At 39.8% G+C, this 25,747-nt stretch overlaps 2 protein-coding genes across 2 annotated transcripts; both read left to right on the top strand.

Annotated features, from left to right (window-relative positions):
- The first annotated feature begins 34 nt into the window (after nt 1-34).
- On the top strand, nt 35-6,322 carry grk1a (G protein-coupled receptor kinase 1 a). Its single transcript, XM_074665882.1, has 7 exons — nt 35-2,559; nt 3,065-3,192; nt 3,532-3,689; nt 4,481-4,564; nt 5,198-5,322; nt 5,611-5,812; nt 6,003-6,322. The coding sequence occupies exons 1-7, from the start codon at nt 1,858-1,860 to the stop codon at nt 6,293-6,295; spliced, it is 1,692 nt and encodes a 563-aa protein (XP_074521983.1). The 5' UTR covers nt 35-1,857; the 3' UTR covers nt 6,296-6,322.
- A 1,109-nt stretch (nt 6,323-7,431) lies between these two features.
- Nucleotides 7,432-25,648, top strand: tmem255b (transmembrane protein 255B). The gene is made up of 9 exons (XM_074666993.1): nt 7,432-7,696; nt 8,322-8,464; nt 8,558-8,620; nt 18,008-18,097; nt 21,553-21,633; nt 22,132-22,217; nt 23,219-23,378; nt 23,817-23,963; nt 24,582-25,648. Exons 1-9 carry the CDS (start codon nt 7,633-7,635, stop codon nt 24,804-24,806), a joined length of 1,059 nt encoding a protein of 352 aa, XP_074523094.1. The 5' UTR covers nt 7,432-7,632; the 3' UTR covers nt 24,807-25,648.
- Nucleotides 25,649-25,747: the final 99 nt, after the last annotated feature.

The following is a 25,747-nucleotide window of genomic DNA, read 5'->3' as shown; positions in this document are numbered from 1 at the left end:
TTTGTTTGACATATAAAGTATGTCTGCACAGGTTTTGTTTCTTTGAAGAATCACAGGGGGCAAATCTATACTACAAATGTTTCTGACGCTTGCCTTCAAGATTAATGCAAATAGCAGAGTCTGATCATAACTGAGATTAAAAAAGATTACATTTGCTGTGTAGAAGATGGTACTTGAAGCATATTTCTAATAATAGACAACTGTGAATATAGCTGTAATTACACCTATGCTAAAAATTAGTTCCTCTTAAAGAGACTATTTATGTATGTCTTTACTCAGCCGTCTTTAAGCACTCTCTATTCTTGTTATAGAAACCCTAGAGTTACACACATAAGTACAAATTAAGAAATGGTATCAAATGTTTCCTGTAACTCCTGCACTTGATAGCATTGAATGTTATACTGACGTGCCTACTCTGCACTAAAAGTGACTCTCTTAGGGGTTTGATCTCACTGTGAGGAGTTATCGCTGTGTAAACTGTCTTAACTTTTATCATGTGCAATGTAAGTGTTTGTATGTGTAGCTACATCTTTTTTTTACCTTTGTTTCCTGACGTTTGTTAACATAGGAATATCTTTAAGTTTCTTGTCTGGATGAGTTTACATTTTTTCTGTTGGTGCCCATTACTGAGGCTTTTGAGGTACAATGAAATGCTGTTTTCGTCAAAATATTCATGTATTTTAAAACTGTATTATTATTTTGAATTTATTTATTACAAAATACACTGATGAAGAAAGGACTTGTTTGCCACAATTTGATTTTTTAACAACTTTAAATTTATCTGAATTCATCAGGCGATTTACTTTAAAACCCTACAACTCCAAGAAACATTAAGAAACCATTTGAGCTGATCTGGTCGATTGTCACCAAGCTGTCTTGATTTTCTGAACACCCTCCTTTTAACCATCAAGTTACAGTTTTCTTGACCTCTTTACATCCTCTGTTTGAAAACAATGGAAAAGGATCACATGGTCCATTCATGTGAGTCTATCAGATCAACATCACAGCTGTTGTTACCCAGCGTCTGTAGGCATGCATGTGAGCTCACATGTTCAGTGTAAGTTGATAACCCACAGACTGTACAGTCAGCAGGTCACCCTCCCTAATCTTCCTATCGGTTAATGTAGATGTTAAGTAAAGGGATAATGTAGATAAGGTTGTTAGCTGGTGGCTATGCATAATAGAATCCTGATAGGGTGAGATGTGGTCTTACAAGCTAAGAGCTATCCTGCTTATGATATAGCTACCAGCTAAAAATACATACATGTCAACGCCAAGTAAGACCTATTTGTATGTAAAATGATTTACTGATGCAGGTGAAATAATTTTGTTTGGACCATAAAAGAAATTAATCAACCCAAGCATGATACTTAGCTTAATATACACTTACTTCCTTCCTCTCTGTCAAACAGCATCTCCCTTTGCTCTCTCTGTTCCCCTCCATTCCTATCATTACCAACCCACCACATGCATACCACTCTTCCTTTCTCTCCTGCTTTGTTTTTGTCTTCCGCCTCTCTTTTCCATCATGTTTTCAGACTCTGTTTCACTCTTTGTTTCCCATTTCCTCCTCCACGCTGCATGCACATAAGCAGAGGCTAAAGCCTTACAGAGCTGGCCTACATAGTGGATAAATCCCATTGGGAAGAAGTGATGAGTCAGGTAGATGTGACCGATGGGAACACTTGTCAATCAGCAACAAGCAGAGAGACAGGTCTCTCTGAATCTCTCTGAAGTGCTACAGGAAGAAAAGATTGCATCTTGTTTTTGCCTGGGAAGTGTTTGTATCCTTTGTTCTTCAAAAATTTCCACATCACTCCATCCTCCTTCAGTCTTCCTAACTCTTCTCCATTCTTCATGGATATTGGTGGCCTAGCGACAGTGGTTGCCAACTCAGCCTACATCTCAGCCCGCGGGAGCTTTGATGGCACTGCTGACCCAACATTCAACCGAGACAAGAGGTACCACTCTCGCCTGAAGCTTCCTCACATAACTGTGTGTGAAGGCCTGAGAGAGACTGTAGACCTTGGCTTCAGGACAGTCTGTGTGGAGCAGCCCATCGGAAAGCGACTCTTTCAGGAGTTCCTGAACTCAAACAATGAGTATAAAGGCACCTGTCTTCTGTGGACGGATATTGAGGAATACAACATGGCTGAGGATGAAGATCGGGTCAAGAAAGCCAGCAAAATCTTGTCCAGGTACATGGAACCTGGTGCCAAGTATTTCTGCTCCTTCCTGTCTGAAAATGGCATCACAAAGGTCAAAGAGAAACACCAAGAGGCTGGGGACGATTTGTTCAATGAGACCATGGAGAATGTGATGGGTTTTTTGCAGGAGGTGCCTTATATGTTCTTTCTAGAGAGTATGTTCCTAAAACGGTTTCTGCAGTGGAAGTGGCTGGAGATGCAGCCAACAGGAGAGGACTGGTTTCTGGACTTTCGTGTCCTGGGGAAAGGGGGCTTCGGAGAAGTCTCTGCCTGTCAGATGAGGGCCACGGGGAAACTGTATGCATGCAAAAAGCTCAACAAGAAGAGGTTGAAGAAAAGAAAAGGCTATGAGGTGAGGAGTTCAGTCAAGTCCTTTCTTATTAGCACGACAGTCGAGTCAACACATAATAAAGCAATGCAAACGCTGTTGCATACAACTGTACTTCAGGCTTTCATGATTAAAGGTCTCAGCTTTAGATTGTTAAAAACAGTGAGGTAACAATCCTTCATTGTTTACTTATCAAGCAGTCAGATTTCATGGTTTTCGGCTCAGAGTTCGGGGCTCGCAAAGGCTGCAAGACAATGCTTTGAATTTTGGTTATTATTAAAGCTTAAGAGTTTTGGAAGAGTTGTATGATTATTGTGATGAGGTGTGCGTGTTTGTTGGTGTTGAATGGGTTAAACTTTGCATCAGATTTGGTTTCAAATCATTTCACTGGATTCTCTCTTGAAGTTTCATCAAAATAAGCCCTTTGATTGTACGATAGTATTATCAGATTTGTTAAACCATGCTCACTTAAAGAGCTGTGAACACTGTAAACATGTACAAATAGCTGCTGTCTTCCTGTATCCCGTAGAGTGCGATGGTAGAGAAGAGGGTCCTGGCTCAAGTCCACAGCAGGTTCATTGTTTCGCTGGCCTACGCCATCCAGTCACAAACAGAGCTGTGTCTGGTTATGACGATCATGAACGGAGGAGACCTGAGGTAAGATTTCATTCTTAGCCTTTACAGACATGCTGACCACAGAAAATCCCACCCTGAAAATCCAATTTTGACCCAACATAATAAACCAATAGAATCGAATTTGACATTTTAACTCTCTTTGAAATTCCTTTTTTTTTTTTTTTACAGAACAGAAAGTATTGTACAAAACATGGCTAATTAGTTGTAGCATAAAGCAAATGTAATAGATATACTTGATTATGTATTTGCAGGTGACAAATCCAGCTCTCCATGTGGCATAAAACAAAGGATCTTCGAATCATGGAGCCTGATGCAGTGTGATTTATATGACTCACCGTTCTGCTTTGCCATCACATTTAGGTATCACATTTATAACGTAGATGAGGACAATCCTGGATTTAATGAGTCACGGGCGTGCTACTATGCTGCTCAGATCATCCAAGGCCTGGAGCACCTTCACCAGAAGAGGATCATCTACAGAGACCTCAAACCAGAGAACGTGCTGCTGGACAATCAAGGTCAGACACGTGGGGTAAAAAAAACAGATGTAGATTCTTGCTTTTATTGTGCTGTTGGGAAATTGTGTAACTGCAGATTGATACACTTTGCTAAATGATGATTGAGTCAGGAGCAGGTCAGATAAACTTAATGTTAATAAAAAATGACAGTGCTACTTGTTACTACTACTACCACTACTTGCTACTTGTTTGAATAGTGTTAAAGTCTCATAGATGATCTGTTTTTTTTAATCTGTGCAGAAATAAGAGCTTAGATATAAACCTAACCTTGTAAAATACTTGCCAAATGCATTACATTTAAATTAAGTGACATATGGAGATTCACCTCTCCTTTCTTCATTTTGCACACTCGTTTGTCTACACTCTCACCCAACCCTAACTGTCATTAAAGATGTGTCCTGGTTAGCAGAGTCTGTCACATTTGTAGAAACTAATCTATACCAGAAGAACTTGTTAACCTAACTTGTGATTTTAGACATCCAGTGATCTTCTTGCCCCCCCTTTGATAATTACAGTCGTTTAATTCAATCAGAGAGCCTCATTTAAACGACTAAAAGAACCACTGACTTCAACATTTATTTTGTAGATTGTTAAATTTAGTTGGTATCTTTCAATCTATTTCATTATTTTTGTCACAAGGTACATGGGACACACAAATACACTGTATACACAAACCATATAATTATGCCACACACCTAGAGTACACATTGTGTTGTATCTCAAACAAGGATGTTTTTTCAGCCACAATTCAAAGAGACAGTTTTTTAGCACTCTGCTGTTTCTTCTCACAGGTAACGTCCGAATCTCTGACCTCGGTCTGGCTGTGGAGCTAACTGAAGACCAGGTGAAAACAAAGGGCTACGCTGGGACTCCAGGTACAGTTCAACATTTAAATGTTTTCCTCCAGCAGGATCTGCAATAATAACAGTTGCACAGTGTTTGTCTTTGTTACTCTGTGATTATTTGACATTTACTTTGCCCTGTGTGAAACCACACGCTGCAGTGTTTACAGAGGTTACAGCCACTTTAACCTTTGTTCAAGCAGTGTGACCCGAAGGATAGAAGTGAAATGATGCAACTACTTCGAGGCTTATGCCATAAAAAAAAAAAAAGTTAAAAACCATTAGATCATATTGTTGAATCACCTGTTTCCTTTCAAAGTTAGTTGGGCCCCTGTATCTACATTCATTCAATTCATATATTATCTATTGAAGGCATTTTATTGTAAGTGTAAAATCTGTGAAAATATAAAGGTATGCAGATCAAGGGAGGAAAATTAGAATAAATTTAGGTTTTAGCGGGATTGTTATAATAAAAAGCCACTCTGATATCTTGGGTTTGTAATCTCAGAAGCATCATTTGTAAAGAACAACTGATCAAACTATTTTCAGAGAAGCTTTGTTTAGAGATAACTATCATTTCAGAGATAATATCCCACCATTCTGCCTCCTATCTTAACAAACATCTCTGTAACTGTTATGCCTTGGCCTCTTTTCTGACCCCCACAGGTTTCATGGCTCCAGAGCTGCTGAGGGGAGAGGAATATGACTTCTCTGTGGATTACTTCGCTCTGGGGGTCACTTTGTACGAGTTTATGGCCGCAAAAGGACCCTTCAGGTCCAGAGGAGAGAAGGTACACTCTGACCTTTGACCCTTGTTTTCCCCTGGTGTTGTCTGTGTTACATTTTAATTAAGGATTATGTGGCTTAGCTTTGCCCCCTTGTGGCATGATCCTGATATTACAGAGAAATATGAAGCCCACCTTGGTGGAGGAATCACTTTGGTAAATAGTGTGAATTTCCCTTTAAAGGTTTGATTTCTGTTGCATTCAAAGATTTCAGGTATAAATGTGATTAAAATAAAGTAAAGCTACACATCAGTTTGACATCTGTTTTTTTTTTTTTTTTGTGCTGTTCTTCAGGTGGAGAACAAAGTGGTAAAGAAACGGACCTTAAATGATCCAGTATTTTATCCAGAAAAGTTCAGTGAAGATGCCAGGTCCATCTGTGAGGGTCTGCTGCTGAAAGAGGTCGACAATAGGCTCGGCTTCAGGTGTGGATCATGTGATGAACTCCGAGTGCATCCCTTCTTTAGACACATCAACTGGAGGAAACTGGATGCAGGTCTGTGTCACACAGAAACAAATGCCTAACAGTAGAGTTTACATTCAATACTGAACTATCAGTCACAAGTATTTAAAGTAACAGAGAAGATTGAAAAGCACAAATTATTATCTTCACATTTACATTGTTAAAAAGTACTTCCCTAGATTGGGAGTTCTCACTTACTCTGGCCTGTTTTGTGTCTCTTCAGGGATCCTTCCTCCACCTTTTGTGCCAGACTCAAAGACAGTTTATGCCAAGGACATTGATGATGTCGGGGCCTTCTCCACAGTAAAAGATGTACAGCTGGAATACAGGGACAGGGAGTTTTTCAGTGAGTTTGCCTCAGGGAACATCTCCATTCCCTGGCAGGAGGAGATGATTGAGATGGGGATCTACAGCGAGCTCACAGTCTGGGGCCTGGGCGGGACTTTACCCAAAGATCTGTGCCGTGAATCTTTCCTGGAGCAGCGGGCCAAGTCCTCTACCTGCACAGTGTCCTGAGAGATTAAACCAGGCCCGCTTGTTTTAATGGATCAGCTGACTGTGTTTGTAAGTCAGTGATAAAGAGCTCCCTCTTGTTGTTCAAGACTTCAAGCAAGTATTTATGTATAAACACTAAAACATGTAATGTATGTTTCTGTCTACATTTACCTGTTTCTTGATATAACATTAGAGACAACATTTGTAAATTCAGAAGTGTAAATAGCCCTGTAGCAGCCCAGATGTTGATGGATTCAAATAAATATATCTTTTTAAGTAAAAGGAAACTAGTTTTGGGATTGTGATATAACACCAAAAAGTCAAGCATATCAGTTATTTTCTAATCTATATAGCCAAAAGTAATACTTTCTAATTCATATATTCTGTCTAATAATGTTGCATAAGTGGGACACTCTAATCACAGACACTCAGGTGTTACTTTATGGATCCTCGTCTTGTCAAACAAATCTCTCTGAAATAATAAGCTCTGACAGAATAAATGTACTTACAGGGATTCTGTTTCTCTGAGATCAGAGCTTCACGTCATCGAGAAAAGACATTGAAACCTCAATCATGGAAATGTTTGTGGTTAATGGATTCAGTGTGATCAGACAAAGCGTGCGTCATGACTCCAAACTAACAGACTAAAACAGCCTCAAGTCTTAACTTTTGTTTGAAATGTGACTAACTTAAATGATTTTAATGTAATTAAATTATAACTAACTATTTAATTATGTGTAGATCATTTATCAAGAGCGTTCGAAAAAATGTTGAATGAAACGTACTGCCAAAGTAAGATTTCACCTTTTCATTCAAAGCGTCAGACCCTGTTCTGCAAACGGCCACCAGAGGGCGCTGCTCAATCATGCTCCATTCAAACGACTCAGCACTGGGAACAACCGGAGGATCATAAAACCGACCAAAAGCTCCCTTTACTCACTTAAACTCAGACATTAAGTTAAGTTAAATTTACTTAAATTCGAGCTGGCTTTAAGATGCATCAATCTGCATCAATTAACGAAGTTATGTAAGAGAAATATTTTAATAATTCATCACAGAGGAGAAGCATGGAGCTGATTGGGTCTCTCTCTCCCCCCCTCTCCCTTTCTCTGATACGCTAAAGTTGACCTGGTCGTTTCCACGTTTCCATTCATCTCCCTTCCATTCATCACCTCCAAGTTTAATGTCTGAGTCGGAAACAGCAGCATCTTCCTCGTAGTTTGTTCCCGGTGAGCGCTCTCTGTGAGGAGGATGAGGAGGACTTACCCGTGAATCAACAGGAGAAAAAGACAGCCGATCCCAAACTCAGCAGCTCCTGACATTTGACTTTTTTTTTTTATTCAACTGGACTCGGAAAAATGCAGCAGCCGGAAACCCAGCAGGCAACTCAACAGACAGCGACAGAAATCCTGGATCCAGAAGGTATTTAATGTGAAGCTTGTTACAAGAGAAAAGAGGGAACGTCTTGTTCAACTGCCCATGCATTAACAGGTTTATATTAGAGGCAAGTAAGTAAATGTAAATCACTTGTGTTTAATCTTTGAAAAAGTGCCTTTCATGGCACTGAAGTAGTGATCTGACTTTGCCTATTCCTGGTAAAAGATACTTGTAATTTAACATATCACCCTGTTCTTTCATGTTTCCAACTGAAATTAATAAATAGAAGGAATTTAATTGTGTAGCTTATAAATTAATGAACTATTTTCTCACACATTTAGATAAAACAGTAAAAATGACCCATCAGTAACTGACTCATTAGCTTCAAAATAAATTACTGTTACATCTCAGTGAGTGATGGTATCTAACAGGAGACATATCCGCAACACACAGCGTGTTATTCTACAGACTTAATTTGACTTTTCGATAGTTTTGTGCCTTTGACTTAAATTTCAAATGCAGGAATTGCACTGGGAAATTTTTACTCAATTTTACTGGTATTTTATCAGGACAACGCAGGAAAAATCCTCTTAAAAAGCTCCAAATGACTTTATTGAATGTTCAAGAACTAAAGGAAAACACTCTTTTCCTTTCTCTTGTTCATCCTCAGCTCAGTACCTGCGTCGGAGGAAGTCAGCCCTATGGGTGACCATATCTCTGCTGGCCCTGTCTCTTGTGGTCCTGACGGTGGGTCTGATCTCTGCCACTCGCACAGACAACGTGCCTGTCGCTGGATATTACCCCGGGATCACTGTGAGTCACAGCCACCTCTTTTATACTGTACTTCTTCCCAAAGAATCAGCAATTAATGTCTCACCTCGTGTCCTGTCTGACCTCCATCTTCAGCTCAGTTTTGGAGCCTTTCTGGGTATTGTCGGCATCCACCTGGTGGAAAACCGCAGACCTATGGTGAGTCTGTGGAACATTCGAGAATCACTGTTCAAAGAGGATTTTATTATCACACCTTTACAGCCATGTCAACCAATGTATATGTCGCCTCAGAGGTTTTAAGAAAAGATCCAAAAATCCATGTGAAACTCCAGAAATGACAGCTGGTACAGGACCTATTATAGGATGTTTGCATTTTAGTGATTCTAATTTCCTGAGGCTATTCTCAGCACTACTCTACAACAACATTGCTTACTCTGCACTTCAGTGTCCCATGTGAGACAAATAAAACAGATGTCTACTGCTGTATGGTGTCTCCTGGTTTGAACAGACTTTATACAGGGACAGATGGAGGTAAAAACTGAAGTTACTTCGTTCATACATAGAGTGTGCGATACATAAAAGCAGGCTTTCTGTTTGAGAAGTAACGTTTTGTTAGGTTATAGTTTCAGGTTGTTTTCAGCAGAGCAGGATGTTCATTTTTTAAATTATCTTCTCATTTATGTGAACAAACAACTGAGCTGGATACAGAAAAAGAGCAGAGTGGAGACTGACGTGCTGCTGAGGGTGGGAGTCAAACCTTAAGCTGCAACTGCACAGACTAACCACTGCACACAGTGCTCGCAATTTAACTGAGCTTAGTTACCACAAAAGTAGATGCTAGGCATCAGTCTGCTCCACACAAGCTCTAAAGTTTGTCCAAACACTGTCACTTTTGGCTGAATAGAGAATACAACGCAGAACTTAAAGAGGGGGTATTGTGCTTTTTTCATCCCCTTTACACCTTAATAATAAATAAAATTAAATACCTATTTTTCTCACATTGGTGTTTTAGAAAACCTTTATTTCAGCCTCTGTTTGTTCCAGCTGCTCTCAGACCTTGGTGTTTGAGGTCCACCCCTCCTACGTGTCATGAACCAGTTAAGAGATCCTTATGTGATGACCTCATCATTTTGGCGAGTCTCATGGAGATCTTGTGTTATTTTTTAGAACAGACCATTTTGAGCAGTTTACAGATTCATGGATTCAAAATTGTTTGAAACTTTGCACACATTTAGTTTAGACATCCAGCATTTTACATTCAGCCTCCATGTTTAAAATACGGGGAAGCATAATACCCCCTCTTTACGGCTCTACAATGGTAATCTATAAATCACAACTGCATTTGGGCCTACTTGCAGAACTATTCATCTGCCATTGCAAAAAAGAAGTTCTGTACACAAAAAAATCAAATGTGCCTGTTTAATGTTTGCCCTCTCCTCTTCAGGTTAAAAATGTTTAATGGGCTAGAAAATGCTTCAGGCGCTGGTTCTTTGTTTACAGTAAAAGCACAAAATGTTCAGTGTCACGTCCAAATTTTAGCCTTTTGTTTGTTCTCTTCTAAGGTGACTTTTGCGAGTATTTAAAGTATTCCTCTTTCAGAAGTGAGCCATTGTTCCTGGAAACAGTACATATACCCCACAGAGAGGATTATGTTACAGACTTTGCGATCCACCAAACAGTTTTTGTCAAATTGCTCCATTATGAGCAAGAAGCAAATCAAATTACCCAATGGTGGCGTAATGTGTTCTTAGACCTTGTACAGGGGTCGGTGTACATGGTTGGCGTCATGCTCAGGAAGAGTGACTATGATTGGCTGTGGATTACAATAACATGAGGGGAATTGTATTAGTATTGGACGGATGCTAACAGCGCTCCTTTGTTTCAGACAGGGACACAGGTATGGTATCATCAAAGTGCTGCTCTGTTCAACTGAGAATAGAATAGTAAAAAATAAAGTAGCGTAAAAGTAGAACAGAACAGAAATGAATGTAATAGAAAAAAATCCATGGATTTGTTATTTATTGTTCTTGTGTGTAGTTGTTTCTTTGTAACACAGTCAACTGTCCCTTGAGAACGGCTGGGATCTGATATCTTCTATTATTTTGTCTTTTGGCAATCAGTCTTACAGTAGACACTGAAAAAACTGAAATCTAAGCAAGTTTTTAAATCAAGTTTTTGGTTAAAATTGTCTTTTGAACTTAATATAAGCCACATCCACCTGACAAGTTCACACAAAAAGCCTAAATTTAAGATACTAAAAGATAAAAAATATGTATATAAATTGACTGTGTGGAGTTAGAAAATCTACAAATAGGGTGAAAATGTACTTTTTTAGTTTCCTTTATGGAGACATTGTTCTTAGTCTAAGAAACTTAAGCTTACCCCATTGGGAAATTGTTTTGAAAGCAATTCAGTGGTCATATTTTTAATCTAATATCCTGAAAGAAGACATTTTTCTTGGGAGGGAAAAGCAGCTGTGGAAGCAGACCTTATGATTGTCAATATCATGAGATGAGAAACAACCCCATGCCATGATGCTTCCACCTCCAAACTTCACTGTTGGTGTAGTGTTTTTTGGGTGATGTGCAATGCCATTTCTCCTCCAAACATGGTATGTAGTATGACAGCCCAAAAGATCAATTTTGGTCTCATCTGACCAGACAACATTCTCCGAGTATTCTACAGGCTTGTCAAGACGCTGTTTAGCAAACTTTAAATGAGCTTCAACATGCCTTTTCTTGAAGAATGGAGTCTTGCGGGATGAACGTCCACAGAGGCCATGGCGGTGGAGTGCATTGCCTATTGTTTTCTCTGTAACAATTGTACCTGCTGCCTCCAAGTCTTTCTGGAGCACTTTCAGGGTGGTCCTCGACTCGTTGAGTACTCTTCTGACCATCTTTCTGACTCCCTGGTCAGAAATCTTGCAAGGAGCTCCTGTGCGTGGCCTGTTGATGGTAAGGTGGTGCTTCTTCCACCTGCAAATAAGCCCCAACGGTGCTGACTGGAATATTCAGGTGCTTTGATATAAGCCTGTAACCAGTTCCATTCTGATGCTGAGCAACAATCAGGTTGCAAATGTCTTCAGAGAGCTCTTTGCCTTTACCCATCATGAGGTGTGTCATTTTTAACTGCTTGGTGAAAAAAACAACCTTTTTTATAGGACCATAAATTTGCTTTAGCCCAGCTGATGTTGGTTTAATAACTGACAGATTTCAGGTGGTACTGTGCATTTCCTTGCCAAAGTATACAGCCTTTCCATGGTGTGTTTTTCGTACTTAATTCCACATAACTATTATTTATGGACCTAGACGTTGTGATTTCTTTTCATGTGTCGATTATTTGAGTTATACCAATGTCTGGTAGAAATTTCGTTTGAATTGCAGCTTTGGAAATAAATGTAATGAGAAAAAAGTTGACGCGTTCAATACTTATTTTACCCACTGAATTTTTAGGCTCCAATAAAGTTAAGCAACTTCTGTGCTTTCCTTTCTGTCGTGGAGGAGACCAGGGAACTTATAGTACCTGACAACCCACTTCCCATCAGTCACTGTGAATGTGAGGGGCTGTGACTTTTACTGCTTATCCTCTGTGATGTCCCCTAGCTTTAAAACACACACGAACACCGGCTCCTGATCGTCATGCATATGTCTGTTAAACCAGGACCTCTGTTTTGGAAATGCACGTGTTGTGTGGACAGGAGTATAAATGTGTCAGTGTGTTCATTGATGTTGTTTGCGGTCTCCTTCAGAGTAGCCCCTGGGCAGCTCTGCAAGTTTGCACTGCTTGTCCAAATAATTGCTGCTTTAACTATGGCCCAGTTTGCTTTAAATCTTGTGATGTAGGTCAGCTGTAAAGGAATAACCAGGTGGTCAGACTTTGCAAAGTAAGCTTTGGTGACAGTACAGTATGCATTTCAAGATATTGTTTCCTCAGCATTTTGTCCTGAAAAACCAGTAAAAAATCATGACAGCTTCTTTGTGATACGTGTTTCATAGAAATGGGAAAAGTATAATAACGAGCTGACGTGTTCCCTTTGCGAGTGACGGGTATAGCAGTGTATCTTGTAAATTTTTTATGTGCCGTTCACAGTGTCATTAACTTGCGCACCCCATCAGTGTACTCCATCTGATCTGGTCTACACAGATACCCACATCAGAGCTCTTTAAACATGTAGAAAGTGTTTAGTTCCCGAAGTTCAAACCAAAGTATCATTTACGAAAAACATAAAGACAAGTTTTATGGTAACGAAATCAAACGTTTGACTCTTGGCTGTAAATTTGTAACCACAAAGAAAGACAAAGATAAAGACGTTTACATCCTGCTTGGTCTGCCTCGCCAACATTGCTCCCAGTTTGGCGCTTTAAACTTTAATAGTTGGGTCACCGATCTTCAGTGTCTCCTACGAGGCCCGTGTGGCTCCATGCTCCCCTCACACAGGTGTCTTCTTTCCTCCTGTGTTTGAGGCACATATTGTAACAAGAGAGCCCGCAGCTGGTTGAGGGAGGCTGCTCATTAAAGAACAACTAACTGGACTGCAACACCACTGACACCTGAGAGCTCAGAAACCTCTTGTACTTCCTGGACATCAAACACGGTTAGCTCCTCAGACCATGAAAAATATTTTGTTTGATGCTAAGAGACTGCGAAATTTATCAGCTGCTGTTTCTTATTTAAATTCAGGTTGGAGGAAATCAATTTGCAGTCTGTTATTTACATTATGTGTTTTCACTTAAGGTGGAGTTTCTGCAAACAAATATATATGGTAGAAAATCTGCTGACTTAATGTTCTTTATTCACTTTCACTTCAGCAGAAGGAAAACACTTCCCGATTCACTCACCGTTCTCCACCTTGATGATCTGTGTTAAATACTTCCTAGGTTTGCAGTAGAGCACTTTTTATCTCAAGACTTTATTGTCTGAGTATATTTTACTTGAAAGTTTGTGATAGGACCTGCCCTTTTTATGAATGGGTGCCTCCAGTAATTTTTCTTCAAATAAACCTTTGAAAATCTTAATGACTCGTGTAACATTTTTCATTTAGCTTTATTTCATCCTTCATAGTGTTTCAAATGACTGTGGAGCATGAAATTATCTAAAAGAAAGAAAAAAAGAGACTCCCCCTGCCTCTCCTCGCTGCACAGACGCTCTGTAAGATGTCTTTATGACCCATCGCTTCATGCGGCCCGTGCTCTTTATTCCAGACTCATGTCCTGCAGTCGCTGTCTGTAACTTACGGACTGCCGTCCTTTTAGTCACCTTGAAGCTCAAGAGAGCAGAACAGTGAAGCTTTAAAGGGCTATATTTTACCCAACAAGTTCCCATTAACGGTGTGTCCAGCTGTGGTCATGATTGGTCACTGAAGCGCTGAGCAGGAGAAAAGACCTTGCAGCGGTCAGCGGCTTTAGTTACATAACCTGATGGGTATCTTTACTGACTCCTATAAAACTTCTCTTTCTGTCTTTATCTCTTTGTCTGTGATCTCCTCAAAATACTTTCTCTTTGTGTCTTTGTATTGCACAGATTTTACTGAGTTTTCAGCACTTATACTGACAAAAATGTCAGATAAAAAAGTGACACCAAAAGCGCCTCTGTGCTGGGTGATTTCACCTTGCACTCAAGTTTTTGTGTTAGGATTTGGTTAGTTCAGCCACAGGAATGATGTCCTGCCTCCAGGGCTGGGACAATATGCTATTCATGGATTCAATTCTATTACGATTTTAGGGGTGCTGATTCAATGTAAATTGCGATTCTTTGATATTTACGATTTTTGCAAACTTTAGTTTGCTTTCTTAACACCAGACCATGTAAAAAAGTTGACTTGACACAGAGAGAAACATTTCACCCTTTGCTGGAGAAAAGTGGTAACTTTGTTCCCAATCAAGTTTCTAAACAAAAACTGAAATGGAGAATTTGAACAATAAATATTTTTTTGACAAAGAATCATGATTTTGATATTGTCAAACAAAAAATCCCAATATATTGATTTTCGATTTTTTCTTCCACCCGACCTGCCTCATCTGCAAACCAAAACACATTTGGCACACCTGAGCTGGCAAGCACCCCTCAGGTTGGGTCAGTCCACAGCATAAAGGCTTCTTGTGTCATATGCAGACATACATGATTATGGTCAGCTCACTGACTTCAGTGTTAGTTTTCTTCACGTCTTCATGTTTGTTCCCCCCATTCTCCTTTAATCTGGTGAATACATTCCTGCAGGATCTCTATTTGTCAACACAGCATTCAGTCACAGTCTTAAGTTTCCTGCTTGAGCAAAACATAACTCAATAAAACTGAACTTCTCAGAAACCTGAATGTATTTTTCAAACATTATTTGACCCATCTGTTACTCTGTCATTGGCTGCCAGGAAAAAAGTTTGTTTCCACCTTTTTCTGTTCTTTTGTAATTGTCATTAGAGCATATGCTTGTTTCACTCAAAACACCCATTTCAGACTCAAAAAAACAGAAAAACCGAGCTTTGATTAGTTTTTGGTGCTTATCTCCAAAGCTGCATCATTTGATTCTCGTCACAATCTTCATCCTCTTTCATCACAATTGCAATGCATACTCTACTCGAGCGTGAGCTGCCTGAATGTTTCGCCACTGACTCTGACATAGACTGTATACAACATGGACGTAGCATCCACAACATCACCTGTCTGTTCCTGAACTGTAAAATTAAGCCAATCTGCGGAAGCAGCCACATTTGCCATTACGCCGGCTGTGAGTTTCCTTTTGAACAGCTACAGAGTGCCCGCCAGTCACGTGACCTGAGCTTTGTCTCTAATTGGACAATGAAACGATCCTAACAACTGCTGAGTTAGAAAAATATTCACTCACCCGACACTGTGGGCCGATAAAGAAATCACTGTTTAAGACCCAAGCCGTTTTTTAACCAGGCTGTAAACATGCTTTTTAATGCCATAAAAGTCGATTTTTGTGGCTGGGTGTGTACGTGACGACCGGTCTTTCTGCAGCCAGCCTCAAGCTGATGAACAGCAACTTTAAGCACTTCGGCATAGGCTTCATTTCTACTAAGTGGATGTTTCCCCTTGCTCTCTGTCATCTGGCATCTTCTTCTTATCGTCCATGCTGATCTCTCATCAGAAGAGGGCACTGCTGTCACCTACAGGGGTCAGTTTGTCATCACACTAGTTTACGAGCCTGATATTGGTGCATAAGCTCCTCCAGCTTGTGCGCCAGCCACTCCGCCAGTCTAGACATCAATGGCATCCAATGAGTCAACTAATGAGGGGGGGCTCTATAATTGTGCTTCACTTTGTGGAGTTGTTGTGTTGTCCATCTTTTCATACAGTGTGCAAAGAAAAAAATTACAAAAATTATCAATTAAAGGTAAATATTCAACCACTTGCTCACTTCACAAGATTTTTAATCAAACGGTAGTGTAGCAAAAAAGGTCATTGATTAAGTTTGATTACTTACTGCAGAATATATTTTTCTGTGTTGTTTCTCAGATCACACTGATGTACCAAAACAAAAATGACAACACTCCACTGAAATGAATGAGAATAGAACAGAGCAGCACAAAAGGAAGTGTTTTATTATTTGACTAAGTTTACTTAGTTTTCTACTCATACTTTTATTAATTGAATATATTTTCTCTCTGACTCACCTTCAATCAACAGAAAAGTGCCCAAAATGTGTCTTTAATCCTTGACAGTGTTTGATTTTCCTCTCTGCTTCAGTTGCATTGAGGGAGATCGGGGGAGTTTGGGATATTGAGTGTGTGTTGAGGTGTTTTATGTGCTGGCAGCTGGCGCTAAGGTAATGTGAAGTAATGCAGTTGTCAGGCTCTATTGTCTCTGCTGCTGGCCTCATCTCCCACTTACAGCCCATAAAAGCAGAGTCATTTAAACGGCTAATGAACTGGAGAGTCTGGGCCCGTGGCAGATAAAACCCTCATAGAGGAAAAATTGTCTTCCTCAGCTCTGCTCTGATTTCACTTTTTGAGGCAAATTAATTGAAAAAAAGCTATTAATGTTTTCTGTAGCCTTGGTGTGTTATTCCTATATGTGTAGCTGCTTTAAGCAGCATTAAAGGATCTGGTGTATCCCATGGTTATAAACATACATACACAAACATTAGGCAAATTGTGTTCGCTAGATTATTTCTTGTAACAATGCTTCTTTAAATGGTGCCACATTTTGAAGGAACATTTATAGGAAACAGACAAATTCTTTGATGCCAAAAACTAACAGCTTATTGTGTTGTTGACTCTTGTTTTGATATTCTCTCAGGTGCTGACAAGAGATCAGGTGTTTAACATTTAAACTCAAAGGAATGTAGACATCAGTGACTTTAACTCACACAAACACACACATTTACACAACTTTTTTTGTTTCGGTGAAATACTGAAGTGTCTAATGAAAAAGGCTCATCAGGTTTTCTAGTCACTTAATGATCATTTCAAATTCTTTGTCTTTTGATAAAAACTTAATGGCATGGATCAAATAAAACAAGGTGATAAACTTAATGTTTTAAGCCAAATTAACAAAGAAACTTTAGAAAAAAAATCAACTTGGAGTCGTAAACAGGCTTTCTTTCCTGTATCTGTAAACAAGCTAACTTTGTGTTATTCATCATGTCACCTCTGGACTATCAGATATACTGTTGATGTTCAGTTTATGTGTTCACTGAAACTCTCTTTTTGCTGTTTCACTTAATTGTTAGCCAAATGTTTTCATCCTGCGCCCCTCTGGGATGAATAGATACAGTAGATGGAAAAAAGAGTGTGCTTAATTTGCTGGCTCAGTACAGCAGGTTTGGTCCTGGAGGAGCGATTGAACAGACAGTAAACGATGCTCAGTGATAAAGTTCACGATCAGACATCTGCGATCAGCCAGCTGGGTCTGCTGTGTGTGAGTGTACGTGCGTGTGTGTGTGTGTGTGTGTTATTGGGAAATGACTTTGTCCAACAATGAAAGCTACATGGAGGAACATGTGTAAGTGTGTGTGTGCCTCATTCCTCATATGTAGATTTAAAAATGTTTGACTAGTGATTTGACTTCTGGACATTATTTATGTATGTGAGTCAGAATGAGATGGGCAACAGAGCAACAGTGTGTATGTGTGTGTCTGAGAGTGTGTGTGTGTCTGAGATTGGGAGAATGAGATTGACCCTGCTGGCACAAAAGGCCATCCTTGTCTCCTGTACTTTGCCTCTTTGCCTATAAATTACCCACAAAGCACCTCTGTGTTGGCAGAGTGAGAAGCCATACATTCTCTTTATCGTCCTGCAGGCCAGACACTGCAGACGACCAATCAGGACACACATGAGCAGAAACACTGAGCTCACATAAACCTGTGTGTGTGTATGTATGTGCATGAGGGGGTCACTTATGTGAACACTTTGACTTTTTTTAATAATAAAAAAATGGAAACGTTTTTTTTTTTTAAGATTGAAGTGAATTATCACTGATTTGAAACACTTTATAAAAAAACAAAACAAAAAAACAGTCATTCTCAAATCTCTATAAGTGAAAGAAAACAAACCACAGCCTAAAACATCTGTACATTTTGATTCCTAACCTTTTCCTTTCTTTTCATTTTTGTCCACCTGTCTTCAGCTCACGGCAGCGATCATATTCATCAGCATTGGAGTGATTGCGTCTTTCTTCTGTGCCATTGTGGACGGTATCATCGCTTCGGAATTCATTGCAAGTATCTCATGTTTAAATGGCTGTGCTTAAAAGACAGAAATGAAGGTTTGCTGCAGAGCTACAGGTCAGGACTGGCACTGACCGACACGTTGGTGAGATCAGGATCTTTGCAGATGTAATCAGACAGAGCTAGCTGTTTTAGACTGGGCTGATTAAATGTGTCAAAAGTTCTAGAAAATACAGAAAACTTTAAGTTTGTGATGCAGCAAATGCAAAAATACAAAAGGGACTTTAAATATAATATGTGCTGTATTTGTTGATTAACCCCTTGATGCCTCTCGTCGCAAATTTGTGACATACCCTGTCAGCTTTTGATGCAGCTGAAATGACCTTTGTATGTCATTATTACCTATTGATTCATGTTCTACACATACCAAAGGGGATGACATGAACTATAGACATGAACTTCTCATGTCTATATATATAAAATATAACTTAATTATAACTGTTGAATGTACTATAATCAAATTTACAACCTCCACTGAATTTAACATCTATAAGAATGAAAAAACACATAAAAGCAATCTGTTTTTATAATTAATCAATTCAGGCATTAAGGGGTTAAAATGTGATGTGTCTCATAAAAAGTAATCTGAACCATGATAACTGATGAAAATATGCTCTGTCTCAGTGAGTTTCAACAGGAAAAAGCCTCATTATCTGTAAAACAAAATGAGTTTAACTCATCATATGAGAATAGAAATCATTAACAGTTGAGTCATGTCTATATTTATCTGCCCTCATTAGTAGCTTTAATAAAAACAACAGGGTCTGTTACTTTTTTAATCATATCTATCAGGAGTGAATCTACCAGACAAGAGCCTGAGACCTTCAGCCTCGGTCTCCATTACTTAGATTAACACAGACATGGTTTCATTTATCCCGGGAACTGACTGAATCAACATGTGGGGTGATGTTACGCAGATACCAAGAGTATCAGAGATTCAGTTTCACTTTCGAGCTTTACTTTCACCTTTACGTTTTACTTTCACCTTCCTCAGCTCATCACCAGGATTTATCAGAGAGGGATGTCAAATTAACAGCTTTGAGAACTCTCAGCAAAGCAGCTGAATCACATTTGATGTATTACCCTTACATATTACACAGACGGAGGGGACACATGAGACAGCCAGCTGTCTTAAAGACACAGTAGACAACACTATTTCATAAGCAGTTTGGTTCAAACAACACAATTAGTATTATTCATTTAAAAGAAAAGTGTCTGGAGTTTGTAGCTGGTTATTAACTCATATCTCTCTTTATGACTTACAAAATCAAACAAGACTGTCAGCGAGAAGATGTGCTCTGTGTAACAAGTTGTTTTTATTTCCAAAGCTGTTGTGGCAGGGTAGGTGCCAGGTGATGTGTAGCACATGGCAAAGATTATTTATGAATTTAAAAGTTTGAATGCTAAAGAAATGCAGAAACACCACTTTGTTATGTACAGGACAGGATGAGTTAAAAAACAATTTGTTCACAGAGGGCGCCAAATTAGAAACTGACTACAAGTTGCTCACAGGAGCTTTAAATTTATGTTTCATGTGCACCTTCTTAGCGCCTAGTATAAATAAAACTAGCCAATCACAGCATCTCAGTACAAACTTCCATCATCTAGCAACACCTCTGTGGTAACGTGTGCAGTTAGATACCAAAGAGGTAGGCTTGGGGATTAATTGGCTGGCCTCTTCGAAAAACACACAGTTTCCTTGATGACGCTTTGGTTTGGTGCATCTTACATTAGGAGAGGCTTCATTTAGTGCAGCACAGGGAGAGGTGAAGGGTTCCAGTGAGATGTTCATGTTGCATACTGCTACTTTATGTTAAGGGTGCACAGACAGGAGGAAATTTTAATGCTAGACAGAATTTTGATGTGTATTTCAACACATTTGTAGAAAATAAAAAGGCACAAGTGAAGCGTTACATAAAATTCCACCGCACGCGTCGCGCAGTGCAGCGGAGCGCCTGGTCTTGTCAAACCCCACTGGAAGCAGTGTGCTGCGCCCGACTAACTTTTGATATGTCAGTCCACACCTTGTCCTTTCTGCCTGTATCCTTGGAAAAAGGATGTTTGGGATCATACAGAATGTTGAACTTCTGCACTTCCAAGATCAGCTTCTCTTCATCCATGGCGTTTTGTTGCGTCTGGGACCCTCTGACCGACTGTTCACCTGATGCACGTGCCTCCGGATGTGACGTTTTTATAACCTATGGGGTAAATTTACGTTCGAGAGTTCGTGCATTGTGTTTAAGTTTGAAACTTCCGGGTACTTCACACGGTGACTTCCTGTCTAGTGCTTTCTTATCCACACTGAATTTACGAGGTTTGGAAGCGGCCGCGCAGAGAATGGACCTGGAGCATTTCTCGCGCCTGGGCGCGCGCCGGCGCTTCAGCAGCGCGTGCAGTGGAATTTGCCTTATAGATTACAATGGAGGCTAAGTGCTCCGCAGTACGTTTCAAGGGCGCGACGCTGCGCTGCGCTGTGAGGCGCGTGCGGTGGAATTTAGACATGGCAGCTCATTGTTATGGAGAATAACTTGGAAAATATGCATTGTAAATCAGCAAGGATGAGTTTTAGTGTTCGGTTTACACCAGTAAAGGAGCTTAGGATATAGATACAGAAAACATGAAAAAAAAAAAAAAAACACCAATCAAGAATCAGTTACAGAAACCCAAAACAACTTTCATTGCTAAGATTCAGCTGAAAATCCTTGTTTCAAAAAGCCTTAAGAATCCACTGTCACTAATTTTAGCTGGTAAACCCTAAAGAAACTTTTGTGTGATGCATAAATGTGTTGCCTTTTCCAAACAATCAAAATGTTGTAGTGAGACACAGGTAGTTAAAGTATAAAGCAGATCACTGCTCTTTGGTTAAATGAGAGTCACATTAAAAATAGTTTTTTTTTTTTTAGTAAAATTATTAACATGTTTTTAGTTGAACAGCCAATACAGGTCATGCAAGGTGTGATTTTTCTGCATGGATACATGGACACTTCAGTTTGTCACATCAGCCTCATGAATTTTAATGAGCATCTTAATGAGTGTGGACCGGAGAGTAAAAAGCTGGACGTCTCAGCACCTGGCACACACTCACTGATATTGATCATCAGTGCCATCAGGGCCTCTGCAGATATTTTCATTTCTTGCACACAGGACAGTAAAAGTCATATTTATTGCACCTTCATGCTTTGCACAATCACATTATATAAAGTCCAGTGTGGTTCACTGCTGTGGGTTTTATAGTGCGGTGCATTGGAGGGATTTAGATCAGGCACGAAACATAAAGCTGGTGGACGTTCAGACTCACAGATGATTTTAACTTTAAAGACAGACACAATCAAAACACACACAGAAATAAATAAAATGACAGTTTTTGTGTGTATCAGGTTAATTATCATCAAAATGGCTGATCATGACCACATATTTGTCTGTCGTGTGTTTCTGACAATCCCAGGATACGAGGCTTTTGTTGGAAGACAGATGTGACTTCTACACCAGTGGATCGGGCTATGCCTTTGACAGCTACTACTCTGAGGTATTCAAACATACACACACTGTTTACACAATTAAATGATGCAGATGATGCTCACAACATTCCTCTTTAGTCACCAAAGAGCTTTGTCAGTGAGCTTGTAGCCTTGATGTGCACAGTGACATCTAGTGGCTGAATAACCACAGTACACCAAAAGCAAAATGTCCATCCATGGCAATTTTAGCAATTTAGATAAACCAATCTACATAAAGAGTATTTTCTTGGACAGTGGGAGGAAGCTGGGGAACTTGAGCATGCACAGGAAGAACATGCAAACTCTACACAGACAGCTGGGTAGTCAAACCAGGAGTGTTAAGACTGTGAGGCAACAGCACGAACTGCTGCACTGCCACATTTAAGATGTCAATGGATGTCTTTATAAGCAATAACAGAAAGGGCATGATTATGTTATAATTTTTGTGAGATGACTGTGGCATAATTTGGCAAAAAAAAGATTGATGAACTAACTGGCCATAGTTTTGAAAATGTCTGTTGTTACAGGTGACGTGCCGTGCATCTGAAAAAGCGTGCAAGCTGAAACTGAGGAGCAACACCTGCTACTGCTGTTACCTGTACAACTGTCAAAGGTGAGGGGAAATCACATAATGTGTTTGTGTTCAGAAGTATTTAGACAAACAGGAGTTTGAATGTTGTTTATTTGGTGTTGTGGATCACTGCAGAGTGGTTTCACATATTTAGATTAAACTTGTATCTCTGTCCAGGCAGTGAGGTCACAAAGATAATTTAACTCTAAATGAGTAAAGCTGACTGTTATAGCAGAGATTTTATACTTTTGTACAATTTTGATAAAAAGAAAACAAGAGGTCATAAAACTAAATCTTTATTAATCTCTGGCTCCTCAAAGATCATGGGATTTTTTTAACTTTTGGAATTTGTTCACCAAAAGAAATGTCCTCCTGATTGATAAATGTTTCACTGAACGTCTTATAAAATAATTACCTATGCTAAGGAGGTTATGTTTTTGGGAGAGTTTGTCTGTTTATCTGTGAACAACATAACTCAAAAAGTAACAAACGGGTCTTGATACAATGATCAGGAAATGTTTAAAATGGGATGAAGAAGAAGTGATTAAATTTTGGAGGTGATCCAGATCACCACTTGGATCTAGGATTTTTTTAAAGGATTCTTTATCCCTGTCAGATTGGACCGTTTTTACCATGTGTGTATATAACTCCATGATAAATGTTCGGATTGCTTTGCAAAAGAATACAAGACAAGGTCATGATCATTTCCTGACAGATGTAAAAGTATGATCCACTTCCTGGCAATATTTTGGATACTAAGATCCAGAATATGAAATATGTTCTGGGTCATCTTAATTTTCAACACTGTCAGGTAACGAAATATCGTACAAGGGGGTATAAGATTGAAGCAGGAGTAAAGTGTTGTGTGACAATCACAATATGCTTGGCGGAGGACTGCGCTTTCTGAGTGCTTTTCTAGTTACCTGTGTGTCATGTTTCCTGACCGGTAGATTTAAAATAAAGAAACCTTCTGTTTGTAAACTAGTTTTCTTTTTGTAGCAACAACACCATAGTTCTGACCCCACACTTTGTTTCTCCTCCAGCACTGAGCACCACACAAAGTACTATGAGTTCACCGGGGTCAACAGCTGCTGGGATGTGATCCACCTGCACCGCCTGCTCTGGGCCTCAGTGGTGCTCAACGTGATTGGCTTGTTCCTCGGCATCATCACTGCGGCCATACTTGGAGCGTACAAAGACATGGTGAGACCCCATAGACAAAGAATAACCAGAGGCCGTCTCTACTGGAGAGACAAGAAATAAGACCTGGGGCTGCACAGAAATTTAAGACGGAAGAACTGAGGAGTAACTGCTTAAATGTTTACTCTGAAAATACTGATTCAAAGCTTCCATAAGGTAAATAAAATAGCTAACGTAGTGAATAATGAAATCTCAGTTTAATACCTTACTTACTTACCATGAATAAAACTGTCTGCTATTGTCTGCCAAGATATTAACATCTCTGATCTATTTTTTTCCTCTTCATGACCCAATTCTATGGTTATATTACCACAGCCTATCATCTTTCATCACCTATAATATGATGAAGAGTGTTTTACTTGGAACTCGTGGACGTTCACCTTGCCTTCTTGCCTCTTGATGTTCTGCCATCTTTGTCCATTTTTTACCATCTTCTTTTAGCAGAAGCCGACTCCACCGATGGCTCCCAGCCCCTCACCATCACCACACATTCTGTACAACCCTACACAGCACATGTTCACCTACAATGGCTACTGTCCTTCAGGACAGGCTCTGCCTGCCTATCCCAACTATCCAGTGCCCATACAGGTAAGGCCAAAAAATCTCCCTCTATCTATTCTGAATCATATGTAGCTGCTCCAGTTTCAGGGTCCAACTTCTTTTTATACTGGCTCATTCTCATGATTCACTGATACACATGAATCAAACACAACTATTGAGCAGACTATTGGTAACACATGTGCTTCTCCAGACACAAGAAAAAAATCTCTCTACCTCTCTCTACCTCTCGGCAACCAGATGGGCAGCATGGTAAAATATTCTGCTGCAGCACCAAATAATACCCAGCTAATTTTTGAAAGATTCAAGTGGAATTCATCAATAAAACTTACGCTGTGCTTTCACCAGGTTGAAATTTCATTCTGCCCTTTCGTAACTGGCTGAGAATTTGAATAAACTGGCTTATATTTCTGTAAAAAAAAAATCAATCATCATGCACTGATTTTGCATGTTTTGATACTTTTAAGTTTAAATGTTCCCACAGACTCATGGGAGTTGCTAGGTTTTATCTTTTAATGTTATTTCTGTGCCTGCTACCAGGCAACCAAACTGCTCACCCCACATTAAAATGTCAAAATAATTTTTGGATATCTGGCTGAACTTCCACATACCTCTGGCACCCACCACTCCCTGTCTCTTCTCCCAAAGCATAACAGCAGCTATCAGCAACCAACCACTCCCCAGATGATCCCCGGCTCCAACTCCGGACTGTCTGATGAGAACCAGAGCCAGCAGCCCTCCAACGCTCCCTCCCAGCCGCCGCCTCAGGGCGCCACACAGGAACCAGGAGGCTACATGCTGACACCAAACGCTCCCGTCCTCTATGGATCATCCTACAGTCCCTTTGAGAAACCTCCACCGTACGCCTGCTGAACCCTCAGACACACATGTGGAGACCATGTTGGAGGAAGTCCATCCTGCTTGGTTAGACTGGATGTAGCACAAGACATGTCAAATGTAACCATGTAGAGAGAAAACACTTTGAGCTTCTCTGTTCTGATGTTTCATGGGTTACACTGAGGAGGGACAGATTTATGGATGTGTAGGTTATTTATATAGACATGTTTGAGACTGAATGTTTCAGGGAGAGGAAGGGACTCAATGGCGTAACATCCACAGGTTATTATTACCTCACTTGGCTTTGTACAACAAAACAAATTACAGCAACAAGCATCTTTGACCTAATCTTTACAAAAGTGATGTGTTGCCAACAGATAGGAGGTTAGATCCAGGACTGGTCTTGGTAGCTGTAACCAGGTGATCCTGAAGCAACTGCTCACTCCACTTTTACTCCCAGCAATAAACTAAATCAGGTTGTTTCCCCAAAACACAACATTCTCCGACAGATACATGTCGTGTGTGTGTGTAGTAGTAAAGTGATCTGGTTGTTGTGTCAGTTTTAACTTGTGTAGATCAGGTAACAGGTCTTCCAGTGTATTTTTGCGCTATACTGAGTAATGTGTGAGCAATGAAAAGGGCTTTCTGGAGATGTGAAGAGGAGCATTAAGGATAATGATACTGCTGTTATTTTTATGTTCCTGTGAATCATTTAATGTGCACTTTAGAGTCTGTATATTTTATTGATAGCGCATGTTAACTGCTGTGGGATGCAGATCTGTAGCTGCTAATTGAATACATGATGTATTAAAGACATCTGGGAGAGATGCATTCACTACATGTGGAGTAAGGGCTTCATTTTAACTTACATTTTGAGAAAGAGCTTGATGTTTTGGAGATATATTTATGCTTACTCGCAAAAAAACAATTTACCTGTCTTGTGTGATAATATGCTATTAGATTAGCTGCTAAAAAGC

This window comes from Halichoeres trimaculatus, unplaced genomic scaffold (assembly GCF_033239565.1).
Source record: "Halichoeres trimaculatus isolate MK-OKI-2021-1 unplaced genomic scaffold, fHalTri1.1 fHalTri1_scaffold_3, whole genome shotgun sequence".
Lineage (NCBI taxonomy): Eukaryota > Metazoa > Chordata > Actinopteri > Labriformes > Labridae > Halichoeres > Halichoeres trimaculatus.
This window is presented reverse-complemented; position numbering and strand designations above follow the sequence as displayed.

Bases quoted from the DNA above. Each gene is read 5' to 3' on its own strand.
- grk1a (XM_074665882.1), top strand. From the start codon at position 1,858: ATGGATATTGGTGGCCTAGCGACAGTGGTTGCCAACTCAGCCTACATC. The intron at 3,193-3,531 runs GTAAGATTTCAT...CATCACATTTAG, and splicing joins ATGAACGGAGGAGACCTGAG to GTATCACATTTATAACGTAG. The intron at 4,565-5,197 runs GTACAGTTCAAC...TGACCCCCACAG, and splicing joins GGGCTACGCTGGGACTCCAG to GTTTCATGGCTCCAGAGCTG.
- tmem255b (XM_074666993.1), top strand. From the start codon at position 7,633: ATGCAGCAGCCGGAAACCCAGCAGGCAACTCAACAGACAGCGACAGAA. The intron at 8,621-18,007 runs GTGAGTCTGTGG...ACCTGTCTTCAG, and splicing joins TGGAAAACCGCAGACCTATG to CTCACGGCAGCGATCATATT. The intron at 18,098-21,552 runs GCAAGTATCTCA...TGACAATCCCAG, and splicing joins TCATCGCTTCGGAATTCATT to GATACGAGGCTTTTGTTGGA.